The sequence below is a fragment of the Odontesthes bonariensis genome, chromosome 23, assembly GCF_027942865.1.
Source record: "Odontesthes bonariensis isolate fOdoBon6 chromosome 23, fOdoBon6.hap1, whole genome shotgun sequence".
Classification (NCBI taxonomy): Eukaryota; Metazoa; Chordata; class Actinopteri; order Atheriniformes; family Atherinopsidae; genus Odontesthes; species Odontesthes bonariensis.
The window spans coordinates 8,871,825-8,892,376 of record NC_134528.1 but is presented as its reverse complement, the minus strand read 5'-3'; the positions used below and the strand labels follow the sequence as shown (position 1 = coordinate 8,892,376).

At 42.2% G+C, this 20,552-nt stretch overlaps 1 protein-coding gene across 3 annotated transcripts; it reads left to right on the top strand.

The window, feature by feature from the left end:
- The first annotated feature begins 551 nt into the window (after nt 1-551).
- On the top strand, nt 552-20,482 carry fbrs (fibrosin). 3 transcript variants are annotated; one of them, XM_075457904.1, is made up of 18 exons: nt 552-2,366; nt 4,371-4,547; nt 4,850-4,876; nt 4,980-5,009; nt 5,124-5,172; nt 9,052-9,403; nt 9,499-9,710; nt 10,194-10,438; nt 10,562-10,606; nt 11,198-11,296; nt 11,526-11,594; nt 11,791-11,829; nt 12,264-12,335; nt 12,444-12,600; nt 12,804-12,884; nt 13,062-13,145; nt 17,007-17,226; nt 17,443-20,482. In XM_075457904.1, exons 1-18 carry the CDS (start codon nt 2,070-2,072, stop codon nt 19,028-19,030), a joined length of 3,843 nt encoding a protein of 1,280 aa, XP_075314019.1. In that variant the 5' UTR covers nt 552-2,069; the 3' UTR covers nt 19,031-20,482. The 3 variants fall into 3 exon arrangements, with proteins under 3 accessions (XP_075314019.1, XP_075314018.1, XP_075314020.1); XM_075457903.1 differs by having other exon boundaries at nt 11,511-11,594; XM_075457905.1 differs by lacking the exon at nt 11,791-11,829 and having other exon boundaries at nt 11,511-11,594.
- The last annotated feature ends 70 nt before the right edge of the window (nt 20,483-20,552 follow it).

Sequence of the window (20,552 nt, the reverse complement as noted above, 5' to 3'; positions counted from 1 at the left end):
TGGAGGCAAGTTTTTCCAGGGCCCACTGCCATCCTGCTACAATATGGGAGAGCTGTTGCCATAATAGGACACATATTAGTGTGACCAAATAGAGATATTTTTGCTGAACATGAATATATTGAGTTTGGGATTGTTAAACTCAATAAATGTATGTTAACAAACCCTCAACTTAAGACATTTATGTTGAGAAAACATCATTCTATTTAGCAAATCTAACATGTGCCCTAATTATTTGTTCGATGTATGTAGATGTGTGTGACGGGTCTGCAAAAAAATGTTTAGATAAGTGTTAAGTGTCAATTTATCATGGGTATCCCGTATTCAAGGAAAGAAATCAATGGGTTAAACACATGTTTACTCAGTTAATGTAAATCAGACAAAAAAAAAAACAATGCAAATTTCTTACACATCCCTTGTATTACACCTCTGGTCCTCGTGTTTTTATAATAACCTAATAAAAAACCATAATATCCAGACATTTTTGACGGGACGTACAGTTTCCACTTGGTGGCAGTACCCACAATCAAAACTCCAACCAGACAGCCCGATGACTGAGGAAGAAGAGCGGCGCACACAATGCACTGCTTGGCTGACAAGGGTTGTGTCTCCCTCATTTTCACGATTAATTTCCAATTCAGTGGAAACTTATGAGGGGGCAGCAGTGGAGCCGTTCAGATTCTCTCTGTTCACATTTGCTCTCTGGATTCGGTGAGATTTAGAAAGCGCTGACCGGAAACGACGGCAAATGGTCCAACTTCTTCTAAACATTGGATTACACAAGCTGCATGAAGGAGCTTCCCAGCCCGACGGGGGCTCGGTCGACGACACCCTGGAAATCGACTCCGAGGCTTTGAAATTTGGGCCTTAATTTTTTTTTTTTTTTTTTTTATGGAAGAGGAACAACTAAATGAGACCTTTGTGTGATGAAGCGAAGTTTTATTATTCTCTGGCTGATTCGCATTTCTAAAATATATTATGTGTTGTTCCTGCTTCCTTTACAATTTGAGGGATTTCTGCGTGTGGCTTAGCTAGCTAACAGCTGGATTTGCTAAAGCTAGCTAGCCACAGTGCTAACGTTACGTCTTTCTTTTGATGTGATGCGAATTCAACCATCATCATCATCGGCCATCAACATTTCGACAGGAGGAAATTTCGTTCTCTTTTCTGCGGGGTATTAGCTATTTTGTCAATCTGCTACATTGTCGTTAGTTTTTCCGGATATCTTATAAGAATATCGTCATATTTTTTAGGCCGCTGTCAGAATAAAATGTAATATATTACGTTAGCCTTGTACATGCTATCGGAATGAGCTAATTGGCTGAAGTCAACACTGACCTAACGTCAACTAGCAGTAGCCTTACTACCTAAAATAAGCTAGACAGCTCTTTTTACTGCCGGGATTAGGTGTGATCTATTGTAGCTGTCAACATTAACACGATCAAGTTCACATTAATATGAAAAACCACGACGGACACCGCTGTGTTAATGTCAGATAAATAGGTTGTTGGCCTTGCTAACTAGCTAACCGTATCGTGTTTCTAATATATTTGTCAGCGTTTGCAGAAATAAGAAAATCCTAGTATGTTGTTTTGAGGAATACCAACACTGGCGTGATTTTTATTTTGGGTCCCACATATAGGCACTTTAGCCTGCTCTGTTACACACCAAGACTTGTCTTTTTTTTGTTTACATGCTACTAACTTCTGTGGATCTCGGTTCTTGCTAACTAGCTGATATTAGCTTTCTAGTAGATACGATCAGCTATGCCCTGACATCTGTGTTTTATTTTGGATGTTTAAAATTCCCTTGTGGATTTAAGTACGTGTTCAGATTAATTGAAATGACACTCAAATTTCGCCGAAAGAAAGGCACCGATGCCAACAGACTGTTGTCAGAGGACGGTAAATAATAGCCACTGGTTCCATTAACGCCATTTTGACAGGGGCTCCCTGTGAGGGGCTGTGTGGTGGTGTTTTTTCCTTTGCGGTTCGGTGCTTTTTTACCGGACCGGGACTTGAATAAAGTGCCTTTGGTCCCATTGGAATTATAAAGGGAGGTGGCGTCTGAACATGGAGGGCCCGAGTCGAAGCAATGAAAGACGGAGTCGACGATCCCGTTCACAGCGAGACAGGGAGCGGCGGAGGAGAGTGGACCTGGCCGAAGAGCGGGCCACATCCCTGTCCTCGGGCTCCGATCGAGAGGCTTGTGGCACAAAGAGTGTTCTGGGTCCCGGTGGGAGAGAATGCCGGCCCGGTTTTGGGAGACACAGGCCTCCACGTCGGAGGAAAAGGGAGTCTGTGTCCTGCGAGGAAGACATCATTGATGGCTTCGCTATTGCGAGCTTTATCAGCTTGGAAGCACTGGAGGTAAATGTCTTAATTTGGCATTTTTACACACACACACCACGAGCTAACATTAATCACACTGAACACACTGATTGATCACCTTGTGATGTGGTGTGGCAGGCAGACAGTGGGGACACTTCTCTCCTTATTTATTTGAAGTGATAAGCTGTTAAGTGCAGTCAGTTCCAAAGATGACTGTTTTGCCCTTTGCCCTCTTCATCAGTCAAATTATGCCTTGTTTTCCCCAGCCGAAGGTGTGAAAGGCCGCAGAGAAAACAATCCACTCAAGACATGCGAATCTCAAGACATCCCTGTGATGGGTTAAATTATTCATGCTCTATTTCTGGGAAGTGTTGATGAGCTGCTTAATAGCTTTTTAGTAAATCAAAGAAGGAGAGTTACTGTGCATTACTCTTTGACTGATCTCTTTGCATCATCTTACAAGGATTAGGGCTCTCTCCATAATATTTTTGTTTAATAACTCAAGTCAGTCGTCTATCTTTCATAACAGGGCAGGAAATTAAAGAGCGAAATGAGCTCCCACTGTGCATCACAAGCTTTTGCACATCGTAATCACAAATTCATTATGTATGTAATTACTTAAGGCTAATGTGTGCTACAACCTACAGTGTGGTAGATTGAAAAATAATCTCTGATGTTAGTAAATCTGCATTAAAGGTTAATCTACAGGTTAGGTTGTAACGCTGCCCACTCACAGGAATGGACACTCAACCTGACCCACTAATCTCCTGGGCAACGAGATTTTACAGTCAAATGAATCAGTGACTCATGATCGCCGATTGGTTGCTCTCTAAGACAAGCTGAAATTTACTGCTGTATACAGTTTGGTAAATTTTTCACTATAAATGTCCTACCTGAATTTATTAGCTGTATTAACTCAATTATTTTGAGTTGGCAGTTATTTAGCAAAAATCCAGGACAAATGGTCCGTCCATTGCACTGACTAAGCTGTTTCCCTACAGGTTTGAAACATCCAATGGGGCAAGCTCACAAACGAGAATATGACAACATGTAACGTTTTTACATTTCTTTACTTTAAATCAGTTTTATCTTTTCCTTTGGAAATGGAGTTAAAGTTATAGATAAATTAAACTTGAAAGAACACAGTGTCGCACTGTAACTGTTTTTGGGGTTTGAAGACTTTTCTATTTGTAAATCATTGCTTTTTTTAAAACATTTTTTGGCTTTTAAAGCCAAGGAGCATCTGCTCACAAACTCATCACCGAGGGCTTAAGTCTGTCAGCACAGCAGCTCAATAAAAATGTGTTCGTCCTTCTTTTAATTTATACATTTTTAAACATTTTGTGTTGTAACTTCGGGGTGCTTTGAGAGCTAATACTATCCAGTACTTCATCAGAGCAAGATTAAAAAGGAAATTATTTTGTGGTGAAAAATACACCTTTTGCTTTTTGTAATATAATTTCTAGCTTTTCATGGGTGGGAACATTAATGGTCATGAAGATGGGAATGTGTTGGAGACCTTGAATAAAGGCTTGAGTAGTCTTTTTTTTATAATGTATATTTCTGATAAATTTAGTTTTTATAATAAAACTAAATAAATACAGCGCTGCAGCAAAACAATCAGCGTGTTTACATCATGTTAGAAAAAGATAATTGTGTAAGTTTGACTAAAACTGTTCTTTTGAAATATATGTAAACATGTTATATGAACTTATTTATCACAAGCAAAATTGATTTGGTCTGTAAGTGTAAAAAGCTCAGGACTAACGAGCTGTAAGGGGGCATATTCCCGCTTATTGTAGCTGAGTCGGACTTTGGTCAATAGATTGATTCCCCTCCTATTCTTGTATACTTGGATAAAGACAGTAGTCCAGCTATAACTGTAGTTAAACTTGGCATAATGCATGTAAACGTTTTCACAAAAACGGCTGAAGTGTCAAGACTTTTACCAACATTCAAATATGAATACACCTGTGGCCTCCGACATACACGTTCATGGCATTTGTAGACGTTTAAAATGTGCTTGTTGTCGCTTCTCATCAGATGGACTGTTCTCTGAAGCCCACTCAGCGCACTGATATGCTTGGAAGGAGGATCAAGGGGAAACGAGGGCCAGAGGAGAACGGTGGAGGCCCGCTGTCTGAGCCGGAGGAAGGAGCCCCACACAGCTACTCCAGCAGCTGCTGGAACAAGAATAAAAATAAGAGGAGGAAGATCGAGGTGAAGCCATAGATAATGACTCTGCTGGGTTTTGATATTTTGGCTGATTTTTTTTTTTTACAGACGCTTGTCAGGTTTGATGTTGAGATAATTCTTAATCAAACGGCTATGTTTACTGTTGTGTGGAGGTAATGACTCGTACATCCTGCTGTTCACGGCAAGAAAAACTGGTTCACAGTTACACACCTTTGCTACTTGGTGTGGGGTGAATCATCACAACCAAGCAAGACATTTCCTTTTTTAAGTGGACTCCCAGTAAATGATCAGATAACAATAACCACATTTATTCTTTTTCTTTCTAGGGTTCCCATTTGGAGACTGGCTACATTGTAAGTTTCTGTTCTCATGTTGTAGTTCAGTGAGTTTATATACATTTGCATTTTCTCATAGATATTAATATCATTGTTTTTTTTCCCCTCTGTCTTCTTTCAGTGTGACACTGAGAGTGATGCTGGAGACAAGGTGTGTACTGTTTGCTTATTAAACTAATGTTACTGATAAGATTAAAGACATTTCAAGTTGACTTTCTTCGAGCTAAAACATCATTCTAATGAATTGTTTTGTATTCCTTTGTAGGCCTCTGACAATGAGATGGATCCGGTGTTCACAGTCAGCACTAGAAAAGGTTTGAGACTTTATTTGCTTCTTCACATTCATGAGGATATCCTGAGATGTCAGTCCATGGCCACCGTGAGGTTATATTTAGATCTTATCCAAAACTAGGGGAAAAGGCCACAACTTTTTTTTCTTTTTTGTATTGTGAAATTTGTATTCAAAAAGACATATTTAAACTGAATAATCAAACTGGCTCTTAAAATGAGAGAATTCGGAGGAAATGAGCACATGCAGTGAAGTTTCTAAATGGAACAGAAGTTTAAATGTTTGGTGTTACAGATGAATTAGGTTTTGTTTGTGGTGGCTTGAGGCCACTTCCTGGTTTTTGCATGAACAGGCTGCTTTTTATTTTATACATTAGTATGTGATTCCATGCATGCCACAATTTAGTCCGAGTCTAATGCCAGCACTGTGCATTTATGCACGGTAGAAAGAAAAATGGCAAAACTGCTAATACAAGAAGAGGACGTCCTGTGCTTGCAGAGGAAAATAGACACATAAATGAATAAACGTAAAAGCCGTAAAGAGGTTTTGTGAATGTGTTGCTTGAATGATGGCTGTTCCTACTTCTAGAGAATACACTGTGACAAGATAACGGGCCCAAGTGAAGCGACTTTCTATACACACACTCAAATTTTCATGTCTAGGTGATGTGTTTATTTGTGTCTTCTTCCTCAAAGTTTTAATTCTGTTCAGCGGTCGTCTGTCAGCCGTCTGTCACAGAAGCAAACCGCTACTTTCTGATGTCACCACACAGCCTATACTATTATTATTATTATTATTATTATTATTATTATCGCACCATATAAAATATATAAAAGATTCAGAATCCCCCTTTTCTAGAGATTGGAAAGTTTGCTTCAGGTTAACTTTGCAATTGGATGGAAACGCTGCTAGTAACTATTGTTTTTCTTCTCCTGGCACGTGCACACAATCGTTTAAGAAGGTTCAACGTTGACCTTCATGGCAGATGATGAAATTTACCCCAAAGCGTACCCCTGTGGAGGCAGAAAGCATGAACTGGCTTTATGTACTTATGTATTTCTGTGACATGAGAAGTCCTTTCAGGCCTATCCAGTTTTTAGTTCAGAGTCTTATATTTCAATTTCCATAAAGAAACTTTCAAAGGTATCAGCATTATTTGATAGTCTTTGCTTAGTGTTTTAGGTCAGCTTAACCTGGGGGATAAAAAGTAAACTGAGTCCTTTCAACCTTTTTTTTTGCAGCTTATCCAGGTTCAGGGACTGTTTGGTGATTAAGTATGATTATATTAGGAGCTTATGTTTTACAAAACCTGGAGGATTATAAACGAGATACTGCGTGGAACTCATACAGGAAGTCATGTTCATCACACACAGTTGCATTCATCAAAGTTTATTTCTATGGTGCGTTTCAAACATCCTCAGTTGAACACAGCTATGCCAGTGTAAATATCATCAACAGTCTCTAAGTCAGCAATAAATATCAACTAAAATCAGCAATAAAACAATAAAACATCATCAAAAAATAAAACTGGACTAAAATGAATTAAAATAGAATAAAACTGGATGTTTGATTTAAAAAAACAAACAAAAAAAACAAGATATCCTGCTCTAACAGCACAGCGAGCCAGTGAAAAGAAATGGGTTTTCAGCAGTGTTTAAAATGATCAATGGCCTGGGCAGCTTATATGTGAAAAGGTAGGCTGCTCCACGGATTATCAGCCACTACCAAAAAGGCTCTATTACCCGTGGTTTTTTTAGCCCCGATCTTTTAACGTTCAAGAATAATTGGTTTGTAGACCTTATCATATCAAATCAAATTTATTTATATAGCACATTTCATGTACAAACAGTTCAAAGTGCTTTACATAAAATAAAAGCATTGCAGCAGGGAGTGCAAGAAGCATTAAAAATACATAAAAGAATATAAAGAGAAACAAATAAAATCATTTAAATTAGTGATGCTCCGATCAGCATTTTTTGGACCGATCACCGATCACCAAAATCATGATCTGCCCGATTGCCGATCACGGAAGGAATCTGACATTTCCATGCTTTTCATCTAGCAGAGAGTGCACCATTTATAGAAATTAAACCACCAGAGGTAGCTGGGGACATTGTAGAACATGAATCTGGTGAAGTTTGCAGAAAACAATGGTTTTTTTTTATTTTCTATTAATATTTTAATCTGCCCATATACACCATTCATTGGGTATGATTTCAACATCATATTATTAAACAATGATGCAGTTAAATGACTTGAAAATCACCACAGAGGTAGCTGGGGACATGTAGAACAAGAATCTGGTGGAGTCGGCAGAGAACATTTTGATTTGGTTCTAAATTAAGTTTTCAAATCTGACTATGCAGAAATTAGTTTGATTCTGAATATGCTTCAATAATTTTGTTCTATCATTTCGTTTTAATCATTAAAAAGAATGTAGTAAAAAAAAACAACCAAGTAATGACAGGTGTATGTATTCCAACAAATGAAAAATATAACTTCGATATAGATTTCTGAGTTTACGGGGTGCACTTGAATGCACCATAAATCGCTCACACGCTTTACCGTACGACGCAATGTAAACGGGCACTCGATTTTCAAGTGTAGCTAGCGCGACCGTGCCTCTCCGAAGCGCAGATGGCGTGACCGCAGTAAGTTTCACATCTTTCTGACACACTTTGAAGAAATTCCAGACAAGAGAGGTCATGTTGTTGAGATGCACTGTAGAGGTTTTGCCTGTTCGGTTCTGTACACACGTCACGTACCACATTAGAAAGTGGTCGCTAGTAATTTACGTCAAAAAAAAAAAAAAAAGCTAGTAATTTACGTCACGTGATCGGTTTTTTGATCGGCATATTTTTCTGATCGCCGATCAGGCTATTTTGGGCATTATCGGCCGATCATGATCGGCAGCCGATCGATCGGAGCATCACTAATTTAAATGAATTTAAAAACAGACAACTGTCTAGATACGTTAAAAGATATTTCATGCATAGACACATGAGAACAGAAATGTCTTTAACCTGGATTTAAAAATGTCTACATTTGGTGAAAGTTTAATCTCCACTGGCAGTTTGTTCCACTTGTTTGCAGCATAACAGCTAAATGCTGCTTCTCCATGTTTAGTCTGGACTCTGGACTGGACCAGCTGACCTGAGTCCTTGGATCTAAGAGCTCTGCTGGCTTTATATTCTCTGAACATATCACAGATGTATTTTGGGCCTAAACCGTTTTGGGATTTGTAAACCATCAGCAGGCTTTTAAATTCATTATTCTGTGACTGACTGGAAGCCAGAGTAAAGATTTTAAAGCTGCTGTGATGTGTTCAGATCTCTTAGTCCGGGTTAAAACTCCAGCAGCAGCGTTCTGGATGAGCTGCAGATGTTTAATGCTCTTTTTGGGAAGTCCAGTTAAAAGAGCATTACAGTAATCGAGTCTACTGGAGATGAATGCATGGATGAGTTTCTCCTGGTCTGTTTGGGAGAGCAAACCTTTAATTCTGTTGATATTTCTGAGGTGGTAAAAAGCTGCCTTGGTGACAGCTTTGATGTGGCTGCTGAAAGTCAGATCTGAGTCTATCAACACACCTTAGTGCTCTGACTGGAGTTTGAGGTTGTAGAAGTTCAGCGGGAGGCGTCATACCATTGAGACTCTTAAAGATAAGTAATAAGATCTTAAACTGCATCCTGAAATAGACTGGATGGCAGTAAAGGGGAGAGCTGATCATGCACAGTTTAAAGGAACAGTCGGAAATCACACCAACGTACCCCGTAACTGAGTGGCGGAAAGAGTCCAAAAGCCCAGTGGTGCTGTTGCAATTAGCTTGGATTGTCCAAATATGATCAATTATGTATAATATCTGCTGACCAATGCTCTTTTTTTTTTCTTTTTTTTTTTCTCCCAGTTGTGGATCCTGCCCCTTCAAACATGAGCACGTCCATGAGTAAAAGTTGCCCGTCTCTACCGGCCCGTTTAGGCGGGGTCTCATGGTTAATGGTGACCCCACGGATATCTGGCCTGGAGCGAAGTCAGGAGAAAAGCTTGGAGCCGCACTTCCAAGACTCTGTTTCTTCTTCTACCTCTTCCGCCTCCTTCTCTTGCCTCCCCTCCCACTCCGAGGTCACAGCCACAGGAGTGGTACCCCGGCCCAGCCCAGTCAACGGCAACGGCAGCCACCGCAACAACAGCCCACCACTTTCCAAACCCAAGTCCTTCCTCTCTTTGCCTGGACAATCCCACTCCATCTACAAAGCCAGGTCTGTTTCTTGCGAGTAGATTAATCAGTTTGTGTCCCGCTGTTCTGTAAATGGTGGACGTTCATGTTCTATGCTTTGGATCTTGTTCTTCTCAGGAGCAGCACCCCGGTCAAACCGCCATCATCTGCTTCATCTGTTGCGTCTTCCTTATCCTCTATGCGCCCACCAACTCCTTCCACTAGTGTGTCTCTGCCGTACAGTCGGGGCTCAGGATCCTCAGGACCCCACCGACCACCTTCCCGAGCCAGCTCCGGGGCCTTGTTCACATCCTCACCTGGTCTGCCTCCTCCTCCACCTCTACTTCAAGGTACTGCCCATTCAGCGACGGCAGCTAGATTGATCAGAAATGTTACTTTTCACTGCAGCTAGAATCAGTTGGGCTGTTTCGTTTGTTAATGGGAACAGGATGACTAATATGTTTCCAAAAAGAACCCAAACCCAGACTTCCTCTTGTGGTTGTCTGGGTTTGTCTAGAGCATTGAGGAAGTAGAATGATAATGTAGCGACATCTTGTTATTTCTGCACAGAAGGTATTGCATTCTTTGTGCAAAGCAGAAACTGCACATGCATCTTGTTCTTTAAGTCTATAGATGGCTGATTTAAAAACTATCAGAATTGTATTTGTCTTAAGCCTGTAATGTTTCATCTTCTGGCATGTGGTGTGATTTTAGTTCATTTTCACAGCCAATCTGTTCAGTAAATTTGATGTCTGGTTATATTTTCAACCATTGATCGTACACACACCAAGAATTGCTGCCTCAAGACCTAAACTCCCACTTCTATTCACCAGAGCGTGAGGGCAGACGCAGCGTCCCGGGGGCTGAAAATAACGCAACAGCAGCAGGCCGCTCCACTCCTGGTGGTCCGTCGGCATCGGGCTCTGCATCGGGCTCTTCAGGCCGGTCATCTCAGAACCAGACAAGCATCCAGCCACTGGCCTTCCAGTTCCATCAGCACAACCACCAGCACCAGCACACGCACACGCACCAACACTTCACGCCCTTCCTCCACCCCACAGCTACTGCACCGCCTCTGGTGAGACACTCTGCGGTTGTGCTGAACATCTGTGTTGTACTAGACATTCCGGTGTGGCTGGAATGCTGACCGCATTCAGTTTATTATTTAAGTTTTAACCCGTTCAATGCTTCTGTCTCTCAGTTTGATAAGTACCCAGGCAAAATGGAGGGGCTGTACCGACATCCTGTAAGTATCCTGTATAATGTTACCGATCATCTTGCTGGTGATAAGTGACAAAACAACAAGTCTTCAAACAGAAGATAGTTTAAGTTCACAAACTGGTGTCTTAAAGCAATACAATGTAACTTCTCAAAAAGCCCACTATGGAGCTCCCCCTACAGGCTTGGAGGTAATGTACGGTTACACTGTCGTAAATACAACACCCTTTCGCTTTCACGTTTCACGTTTGTTGACGAACCGGCGAGGAGTCAGAAGGTGCAAGCTATGTCGACCGAGAAGGTAAGAGTAATCAGATGTACCTGGGAGCGTGAGAGGGGTCTATTTGTTTTTGCGGTAGGTGTGCCAGAAAGCAAGTCGAAGTACTTCCGCTCAGCTCCCGGGCCGCTACCGGGCCGGTCCAGCAAAGTTACATAGCGCAGTTTTTCCAACTCAGACCCCCGAAGGGCCTAGGACACAGGCCAATCGTAATATTAAAACTCATTCTAGCCGCACAATTTTTTCAAGCTGTTAATTTAAGGTAGAAATGTTACATAGTATTGCTTTAATTGACCCTTTAGCTCTTTGATGATCACTAAGCTGTTTGTCTTTCTGTGTCAGTTCTTCCCACAATACCCACCACCCTCAGTGCCGAGTATTCAGCCTGTGATTCCTCCCACCGGGCCTTTCAGCTCTTTACAAGGAGCATTTCAGCCAAAGGTGAGGAACAACTCAAGGTTCTACAAGGTATTTCATGTTACCCTGCATTATCTTGATTTGTTTTCTCAAACTGAAAAGCTGAAACATGCTTTATGGCAGTCGACGTTGCAGGCATTAAGAGTTCACCAAGGAGTACTGATGATGTCAGATGTTATTTACTTGTAGGCTTGTAGATCAGTAGGTTGTGGCTCATGTGTTGTGCTGTGTGTGACAGCCTCTTGTCCCTCAGGGAACGGGTCCTGATATATCGGCACGACTTGGGGTTGTGCCTCACCACCTGCAGCCCAAAGACCCCAGGGTAAGCACAATATGCTTAACTGGACATATGCCATCCTAAAGTTTGTCTTTAAATATACTAATATGCATTGCTAGTGTAGGCTAAGATGTGCTGCAACATGGGCCTGGTCAGTGCAGTAAAGAGTGCAAAACTGTGGCTTCTTAAAGAGTGAGATATGTTGAATTAAAAGTGGTTTTGCAATTCTGTTCTCTTATAGCTAACTGATCCATTTGGGACATCGTTGAAAATCAGTAATGTAAGCAAAAACAGATGTTTTGAATCCCTTGGCTCCTTTAAGCCCTTCAGCCTGTTATTACTGTCTCACTGCTTCACTCACTCTTTGCACTATTCTCACTTGTAATCTTGACTGCTACTGGTCTATCTTCTGCCCTTGCACACCCAGTTAGATATTTGGGACCCAGAAATTGTCCTGTGCATAATATACGTGGTTGTTCTTTTCCTGTGTTTCTACTTGTGTGTTTTCTACTCTGTGTGTATACCCAAAACCATACTGGGTCATAGCGAGTAACCGCATCTCCAGCTGCAAAACCCCAACCTTGTATAGAGGCCAGACAAGATATTTCTGAACTACAGGAAGAACATCTGACTCTGTGTGCAAAGGCTTTAAAATCGAACATGTAATATTTATGGAATAGCACAGTAAACCCATCTGATTTGTGTGCTTTGCAGAAACCGGGAAAATGGTGTGCTATGCATGTATATGTGGCCTGGATGATTCTAAGTCATCAGAAGAAAGTAAAGGTCAGTGTTATCAACATTTTTATTGCTATACTGGGAGAATAAACTGATAAATTGGGAATCTTCGTGACCACTGTGTACGCCACACTAACTGTTCTGCACGTTTTTCAGCTGATGCAGGCTGATCCTCACAAGTTGGACTTTCGTAGTGACCTCCTGGCCCGTTTTCCTGGTGGAGCTGGTGGACTGGGCCAACTGGGGCCCATGGGAGGAGCCATGCCTCCCACTCATGACATGACCAGGCCTCCCAGTCTGTTCTCAGCCACAGGTGCATGGAAAAAAAAAAAGATGTATATTAGAAATGGATATTAATGTGCAAAATTAAGATTTGTTTGAGTAATTATTAATTCACCACTTTGTATTCAAGTTGTCTGTGCTGTGTATTCTCGACTACCTCGACGGCTGTTGAAGCAGTGCTTGAGTTGGGTGTTATGTTTTCTTGCTTAAGCCTTTTTCCCCCCCTTCCCTCAGGAGCAGTCAATCCATCTTCAGCGCCTTTTATGTCTCAGTCAGCGCCACACTCCTCTTTCCTTCCACCAACTGCACATTTGGGTAAGTGTAGAATTTAGGTGTAATATTTCTACATTTCAATTGGACCTCAAATGAAAGAATAAAGCAAAGTCTCCGTTTTTAATTTATTGGTATAGCTTTGGTAACTGTTTACGTCGATGATGATTCTATGAAAGTTTGTATCTACGCAGTATTTCTGATGTTTACATTGTTTTATAGATCCATATGGCCGATCCCCTCCCTTTACTCCACTGGGAGCCCTTGGTTCTGGTGCCTTTGGAGGGCTTGGCAGCCCAACTCTGGGTCAGTTTTACAGTAACTTCACTCCTGAAACAAGGCTTAAAGGATCGGTTCTGATTTTTAAAATCTCTCTTGATCTGGCTGTACTTGCCATATATATATGTTGAGCATAAGTGGGAGAGAAACAACATGGCTTCCTTGGTGTGGACGCGATCTAGTGCAGCTGGACTCATTGATCCACGCTCACCAAACACCTAAACACTCACAGCCGTTCACAACACAAAGGTTTTTTTTTCTCAGCACTCCTTTCGGTTGTTCTACCGCTAATCTTCGGGAGCACGCCAGTTTCATGTCTGAACAAGCATCGTGGTCCAACCTTGTAATTTATTTTTAATCCCAAGTCTGAACTGGATGTAGCTGAATTTTTGGATGAGTGCACTATGTTAAGATGTACGACATATATGATCTTATGTATTTATTGGTAAGTCCCATATGCCCTTCGTATTGATCGGTGTATTAAACACTGAAGAATTGGTAAATATATTTACAGGAACTGTGTGTATTTGCCTGTCCAGTGAAGTGCAGGACGTAACAATATCTTCTGAGATGAGTTTCAGTGTCTTTGCCTGGCTTCTCAGCATTGTCGCCCCCCACCTAAGCTGTCCTGCTTTAAATTGTGAGCCTTATTGGTCACTGTAATCATTCCTTACCTGTACACTAGCCATGAGGAGATTCCCAAGAAATGGGCAAAAATCTGCAGTCGGTGCAAAAATGCAATGCTAACGTTCAGATGAAACCTATAGAAAAAGGCTCATGTGGTCAAACCAAACGGACAGCTCTTCCCTGGAGGTGGTGTTAAACTTGATTTTATGCGTTTGTGTACAAGCTGCACTGTGACCTGCACACGGGACCTGAGTTGTTGTTTCACATTTATATTCAAGTGCTGGTGGTAGCAGTGTTGTTTGTGTGCAACTCTTCAGACAATGAGAAACAGAGCAGTGGTGACCGGACTGGACTTCATTTCCTTGAGTACAAGCAAAGCTCATGTTAGAGTAAACAATAGAGGGGTAGCTGTTACTTTTACTGAATGGAACATAGTCTACGGGGATCTGAGTCGCCACAGTTGTCAGCAAAATTATTCAACTACTACTGCAGTGGGGAGTGAGTAATTTTGTTGGTTGACTGTATGAAAATGAGAGAAGGCACAAGGCTACAGTGGCAGAAAGCCAGCTATCGCTTTTGCCAAATACACTAGCAGTAGTAGTATACCAGTATATAGCAACAGTATATTGGTGTCGTCTTTGTCGTGGGAGGTTATATGAGTATATGAGTGTTATCTGTGCATCTATGCCTTACCCACAGCACAAAGCAGAAGTAGAAATCAACCATTGTTGCTGTTGTGCATCAATAAACTTTGATAAAACCGTTGGAAGGTATCTCAACTCCCGACAAGAAGAATAAAATAAGGAAACTTTTATCCATTTGGCTAACACAGGCTGCTGACAATATTTTTTTTACTTCAGCTAAATATTTTACATTAGCGAACTTGGCAACTGATGGCATGGCGCACTGAATTGTGGGAAATCATCGGAGCATTATCAGAAATGTCCACCTATCAAAAGAGGAATGGATACATGACCTAAACGCCTCACCTTCACTAACATTTCTTGATATATTTAACTTCTTCTTTTGTGTACGTGCCTAAACATTTGTGTGACTGGATATTCCAAAGATGCTTTAAGTTAGTGTATGAATGGCATCCCACACCCGCCAACCAGGGTGACTCACTGCAGTGTGACGTCTCGCTGCCTGGCTCAGTTGTGAGGGATCAGTTGATGGTCCGTGTGGACTGGAGGAATGATTAAAGTCAACATAGATGTGGCATTGTGAGAATTGCATTAAGGCAGACTTAAAAAAAATCCAAACCGATCCTTTAAGCCATGCTGTCATGGAAGAACTGTCTATTTAAGGGCTAATTCAGGATGGTGTGTGTTGTTACTGGTGTGAAGAAAACCAACTTTTTTTTTTGTTGTTTGTTCAAAGGAAAGATGAGAAAATTTGGGCAAAAAGTAGCCACTGTTCTCATCTATACATGATATTTTTGTTCTATAGCTCATTAACCCGACCCCTAACCCCAGTTAAATGGGAGTGTACGGTTAAACGGACACGTCTGCTCTGCTAATAAGAAATGAGGATGAGATTGTTGCCGCTTGTTATCAGAAAAAGCAGACTAAACACCATGAAATCTCCTACTTAGCAAAACAGGGTTTTACAGATGATATGGCTGTTGTAAAAAGTTATAGAATAACACGTCTTAATCATAAAAAGCATTGGAATTGAAGGTGAAGGTTAAATCTATGAACCTGGTAAAGGGATATATACAAAATGAGCTTTTTCTTCCTCGTACTCGCATTCGAGAGCTTTTCAGCTGATGTGGTGAAGTTGGAAAGTGTCAACTGTTCGTAGGATTGAAAACAGGAACTGAAAGGTGGTATCTCTCAAAGAAACTGATAAACCTTCACCATGGTTATTCTGATGAGTTTTCTAATCACAGCCGATTAGCTTCCCCTGCAGTTGGTGTGGGAAACTGCGGTCTGGTTCTGATCATTTTAGTCATAGGTACATATTAAAGCTTTAACAAAGACCCTGCTATTTCCCTCCTTTTGACTTTACTGCTGATAGCGCAGCTTTTTGAGGAATTGTTGAAGGAATTTAAACATATCTGAGGTTTAGTATAGATGGCTAAAACTAGAATCGCACACACTTGACGTCGTTCACTCCTTTTTTATGATAATGAAAAGAGAAATTGGCTTTCTTGTTAACAACATTCAGAGGACTGTGTGTGTATGTTCATTATGAGCACCGTTTTCTGGCTGGTTGAAGCAGAGAAAAGTGGAGATTCTTGCTGCAGAAAGCTGGATTGAAATGTGTAGTTTGAGTTTACTGATTGTACAAGATAAGACTATAAAGTCTAATCTTGTTATCGGTGTATAACTCATAGAAAACAATGTGTGGAGTGCCAAAAATAATCTGGGTGAGAGCTTGTGCTGCAGGATTAGTATCCCAGCGGTGCAAGTGTGGGGACACGTAAATTGTGAATTCAACTCATCGTTTGGGATCGCAGTAACGAACCTTTTCAAATACTTTGCGTGATTGAAAAGATTGCATCGTACACAAGATTAAAAAACACAACAAACCAGGGAGTGTAGTGATCTTTGCAGTCCCCGCATCTTGTCTTAACTCTGCCCGATGCGTGTGTTTTCTTATCACTCAATGCCTTTCTTCCCTCTTAATGTTTTTCTCTCCTGTCTCACAGTACAGCTACAGCTCAACTGTAACTTTCACAGAGACATATTTTGAGTGGCTGTGCTGGAGTTTTTCATTCATAAACGAGTGCAAGGTTGTATGCGTTAATTCCACTAGCCACAAAGACTGGACGGAGTCCAAATATGAGTCAACGATGAAAGCATGGATTAAACATTTTCTGTCAAATTGGGAAATACGAGTGTGATCTGTTGGGAAGTTGTCCCATTGTTTAGTTGTGTTTGATCAACTAGACTAAGCTGGGGGTGTTAATGAAAGTATCCAGTGCTAAACTGAGTCAATTATAGGGTTGCAAGCTGATTATTATTATTTTTTTTAGCAAGGACAAACTTATTTTCATGAAAGATGTTCCTTATACTTGCTGTAGAAGATTAGTCGAGCAATACCACCCTTCTCTGAGCTGAAATTAGACTTAGATTTTTGATTCTCATGCTTACTAGGATCATATTAGATGCTAACAACAAAACTGTATGTAAAGCATGTATTTATGAAGAATTAAATGTGTAAGCTAAAGGTGAACATTTGTTTTCATATTACCTCTACGCTGTAACTGCGACACAACTTTTTGTGCTAACTGTGAAATGTCTTGTTCGTCTGCAGCGAGCTCTGTGTTTGGCCCTAAAGACCCACCAGCCGGTGTGGTTGGGGGCTTGCCCACCTCCAACCATCATGATGCGTGGAACCGTCTACATGGTGGCCCCTCTGGGTTCCCCCCAGGCCCCAGCTGGGCTAAAGGAGCAGACAAGAGGGACGAGAGGGACCGAGGGAAAGATGAAAGAGAAAGGAGAGACATGCCCCACATCAAAGATGAGAAGGACAGGTATGGTACTCAGTTGATTTTTATAAAAAAAAAAAAACTTGCTTTTTAGATTTAAAGGAACTGATTTTTGGTGACATGTCACAAAAAAATTGTAAATTACATTTTATTTAACACACAATCTACATATAATAATATTTACATGTAAAAGTGCTATGACTGGTCTTAGTTACCACTATTGTAGGGGCTCAATCTTTTGCTTTGCTTTCTGCTTTGCAGAGACAATATGCTGTATGGCCGACCACCTGTGAGAATGTCTCCAGTTGCGCCTTCCTTCAAGGCCCGCAGTAGCACCCCTGTCTCCCACATAAATGGCCACAGCAGTGCACTGGGGGGCAGCTGTGGACCTATTGAGGACCTGACACGCAGCTTAAATAGAGACAGAGAGCGGGACAGGGATGGGGACAAGAGGTCAATGCCAACATTATCCTCAAGGGGTCCTTCCCTTGGCTCTTCATCTCTTGTAGCAGACAGGGACAGACCACGGTCTTCATCATCTTCTGTGCTCAATACTCCCCCACCCTCCAACCGCTCAGCCCCATCTCCTCTGGACCTTTATCCTCGCTCGCAAGCCCAGACGGCACACGGCCTCCACAACGACCCCTCGCACTCCCAAAGAGACAATAACCTCCCTGCTTCCTCTGCTGCTTCGTCCTCTGTCGCCTCTTTGTCTCAGGCCAAGAAGTCGGACCGCACCACAACACCCGTTTCCAAACCTCCGCTGCTTCTCCCGCCAGTTAAAGTCAAAGAGGAGCGGAAGGAGGAGCCGGAGCACATCCCCATCACCCTTCCTCCTCCAGCACCTAACGGCTATGACCGCCCCAACAGCCATCCACACCATCACAGTTCTGGTACCCCTTCCTCTTCGTCTTTATCACTGACTCCCACTCCCGGTGTTCAACTCCCACCGCCGAATCCAAACCCTCCTTCCCACCAACACCTTTCCCTGCTTGAACGCTCTAGAGCGATTGAGGCGTACCTGGGGAGTACAGCGGGTGGTGCAGGGCTGGTTGTGGGTCCAGGAGGAGAGCGTTTTACCCATGGTCATCCACAAGGACCACACCAAGGTCCACATAGCTTCACATGGGACCCCTGGAGGGAGCTGGCAGCTCAGCAGCATCATCACCATCGTAGGGAGGCTTTGGCACTTCGGTCAGATCCACACCTTGCCCTGCGAACTGACCCCCACCTGGCTCGGCTGCTCCAACAACAGCGCATTATAGAGGCAGAGAGAGCTGCAGCTGTAGCTGCGGCGGCGGCGGCAGCGGCCCCTCAACAGCCTCCAACTTCTACCTCTTCTTCCTCTGCTGTTCGCCCAGAGTTCGGCCTAATGGCCCATCACTTTGACCGCCATCCGCAGCTCGGACCCCCAGGTGGAGGGTTGATCGATGAGGAGCAGCGAGCCCAGATCTTGAGGGAAGACTTTGAGCGGGCGCGCTACTTTGGGATGCACCCACACCTCCCGCATGGCTCTCACCTCTCAAGCCCCTCTCATGCTGCTACTGCCGCTCATCTGGAGCAGCTCCACCCTGGCCTTCTCCCCCACCATTTCTCTGCAGGAGCCTCTGCTTCCCAGCACCACGCAGGCCTCTACTCTCGTTTAGGTCCTATGAACCCACACCACATGCCCAATGGCATCCTTGCAAAGACCACTGCAGGCTTGGTGGGAGCTCTGTCAGTGGGGGCGCCGCCTCCACTCATTCCGTCCATAACCAGCCGGTCGTCCACACCCCCTCGCGGTTCAAGACTTGCAGGGCCAGGTGAACTGGCATTGTACAGCGCCCACAAAGATGGAGAGTCCAGATAGTACAGGGACGACACTGGAGGAGATTTAAGGGAAATGTCAGGATCACTGTGCTGCTCTCAACCTGCCCCCTTATTTTCCTCTTGCAGACTACTAAACCCTGCCTTCTGAGTTACACAACCAAACCAGCTACAGTCCCCACACAAATTAAAGAAAAGACAAGAAACAAAAAAGGAAGAAGATTGATTAAATGAATAAATAAAGAGCAACTTTGACTGGCTGGAGGTGATGGTAGGGAAGAAAATGCAAGACTCGGAATATGCCCAATGGTTCTATCAGTGCAATTTAAAGGTACATGGTTTCTGTGCATCCTCTGTGTATTGTTTATTTTATATTGGCTGTTGGTTATTACAGTGCTCAGTTTTGAAAGCTGAGCTGTAAGAAGAGGCAGAGGACAGATGTTTCATCTTTCAGGTGAATTTTCGATCCATGCTTTTGAAGAAGCCTTTTTTTCGGGTGGACTGGAAATAACTTCCAGAGGGACGTACTTATTGAGGAAGTGTCCAGGTTTCATCCTCAGTTTGGTTTAACACATGGGATATTTTAACGCTCTCCTTAATATAAATCAGGTAATGTGGACGAGGGTTGTAGAGATACAGTGGTCAAGTGGTGCTTTCTCCTCTGTTTCTGTCTGTCATTGCAAACAGATTACTTCTGTGACCATTTAAGATCAGTAAGCATCGTACCTCAGTTTCCTGCTTTACCCAAAAATTTAACTCTAGACCCTCAACTTCACTGATTTATGAGATTCAACATCGTTTGGCTCGTTTTTGTTTTCTAAGGATGAATGGTGAAATGAACTGTGCTACACTGTGTGAGTGCACACAGCATTTTAGAGCTTCCTGTTACTGTTTCCCAGCCTACTCTTGACTATTTGAGCAGGACCAGATTATAGTAGTCTAGAGAAGTTGCCTTTGTAATTATTATTCTTAACATTAATTATCTTCTATAATAATAAATATATTCACTGTTATGTTATTTGTCATTGTTTCGGGTATCAACCAGCACTCTCTCCCCAGGTAGTAAAGTCTCAAATAATGCAAGACAAAGCAGAAGGCTTGCTTCACACAAAACTTCTAATGCTCGTGAACATCAAGCCGTATCCATTGCAACCTCCGGCCTCTTCAAGGAACTGATCTACGACTATTAAGCTGAGAGGGAGGTTTGCCTGTGTGTCACTGGTTGTGTGCTATCTGTCAGGACTATGGGAACCTTGTACATTAAACTGTCGAGTTGTTTCATCAACAAAAGTAAGTTATATACATGGATAAGTGGGACATCTGCTGAAGAACCGGAAAAAAAAAAAAAAATGTAAGGACGTGTCAAAAGGCAACTAGACAGTGGGTATCCTGAGAGGGAAAAGACTGGGTCGATTATTTTAATATGACCATTTTATACCTTTCAAACCCTCCCCTAGAGACCACAAAGAATAATTATTAAATGAATTGTTGTTTACTCTGTTGTGTGGGTCTTTTGTTCTCAAGCTTTAAGAATTTGGAGCCAGAGTCCTTTTATTATAAGTAAA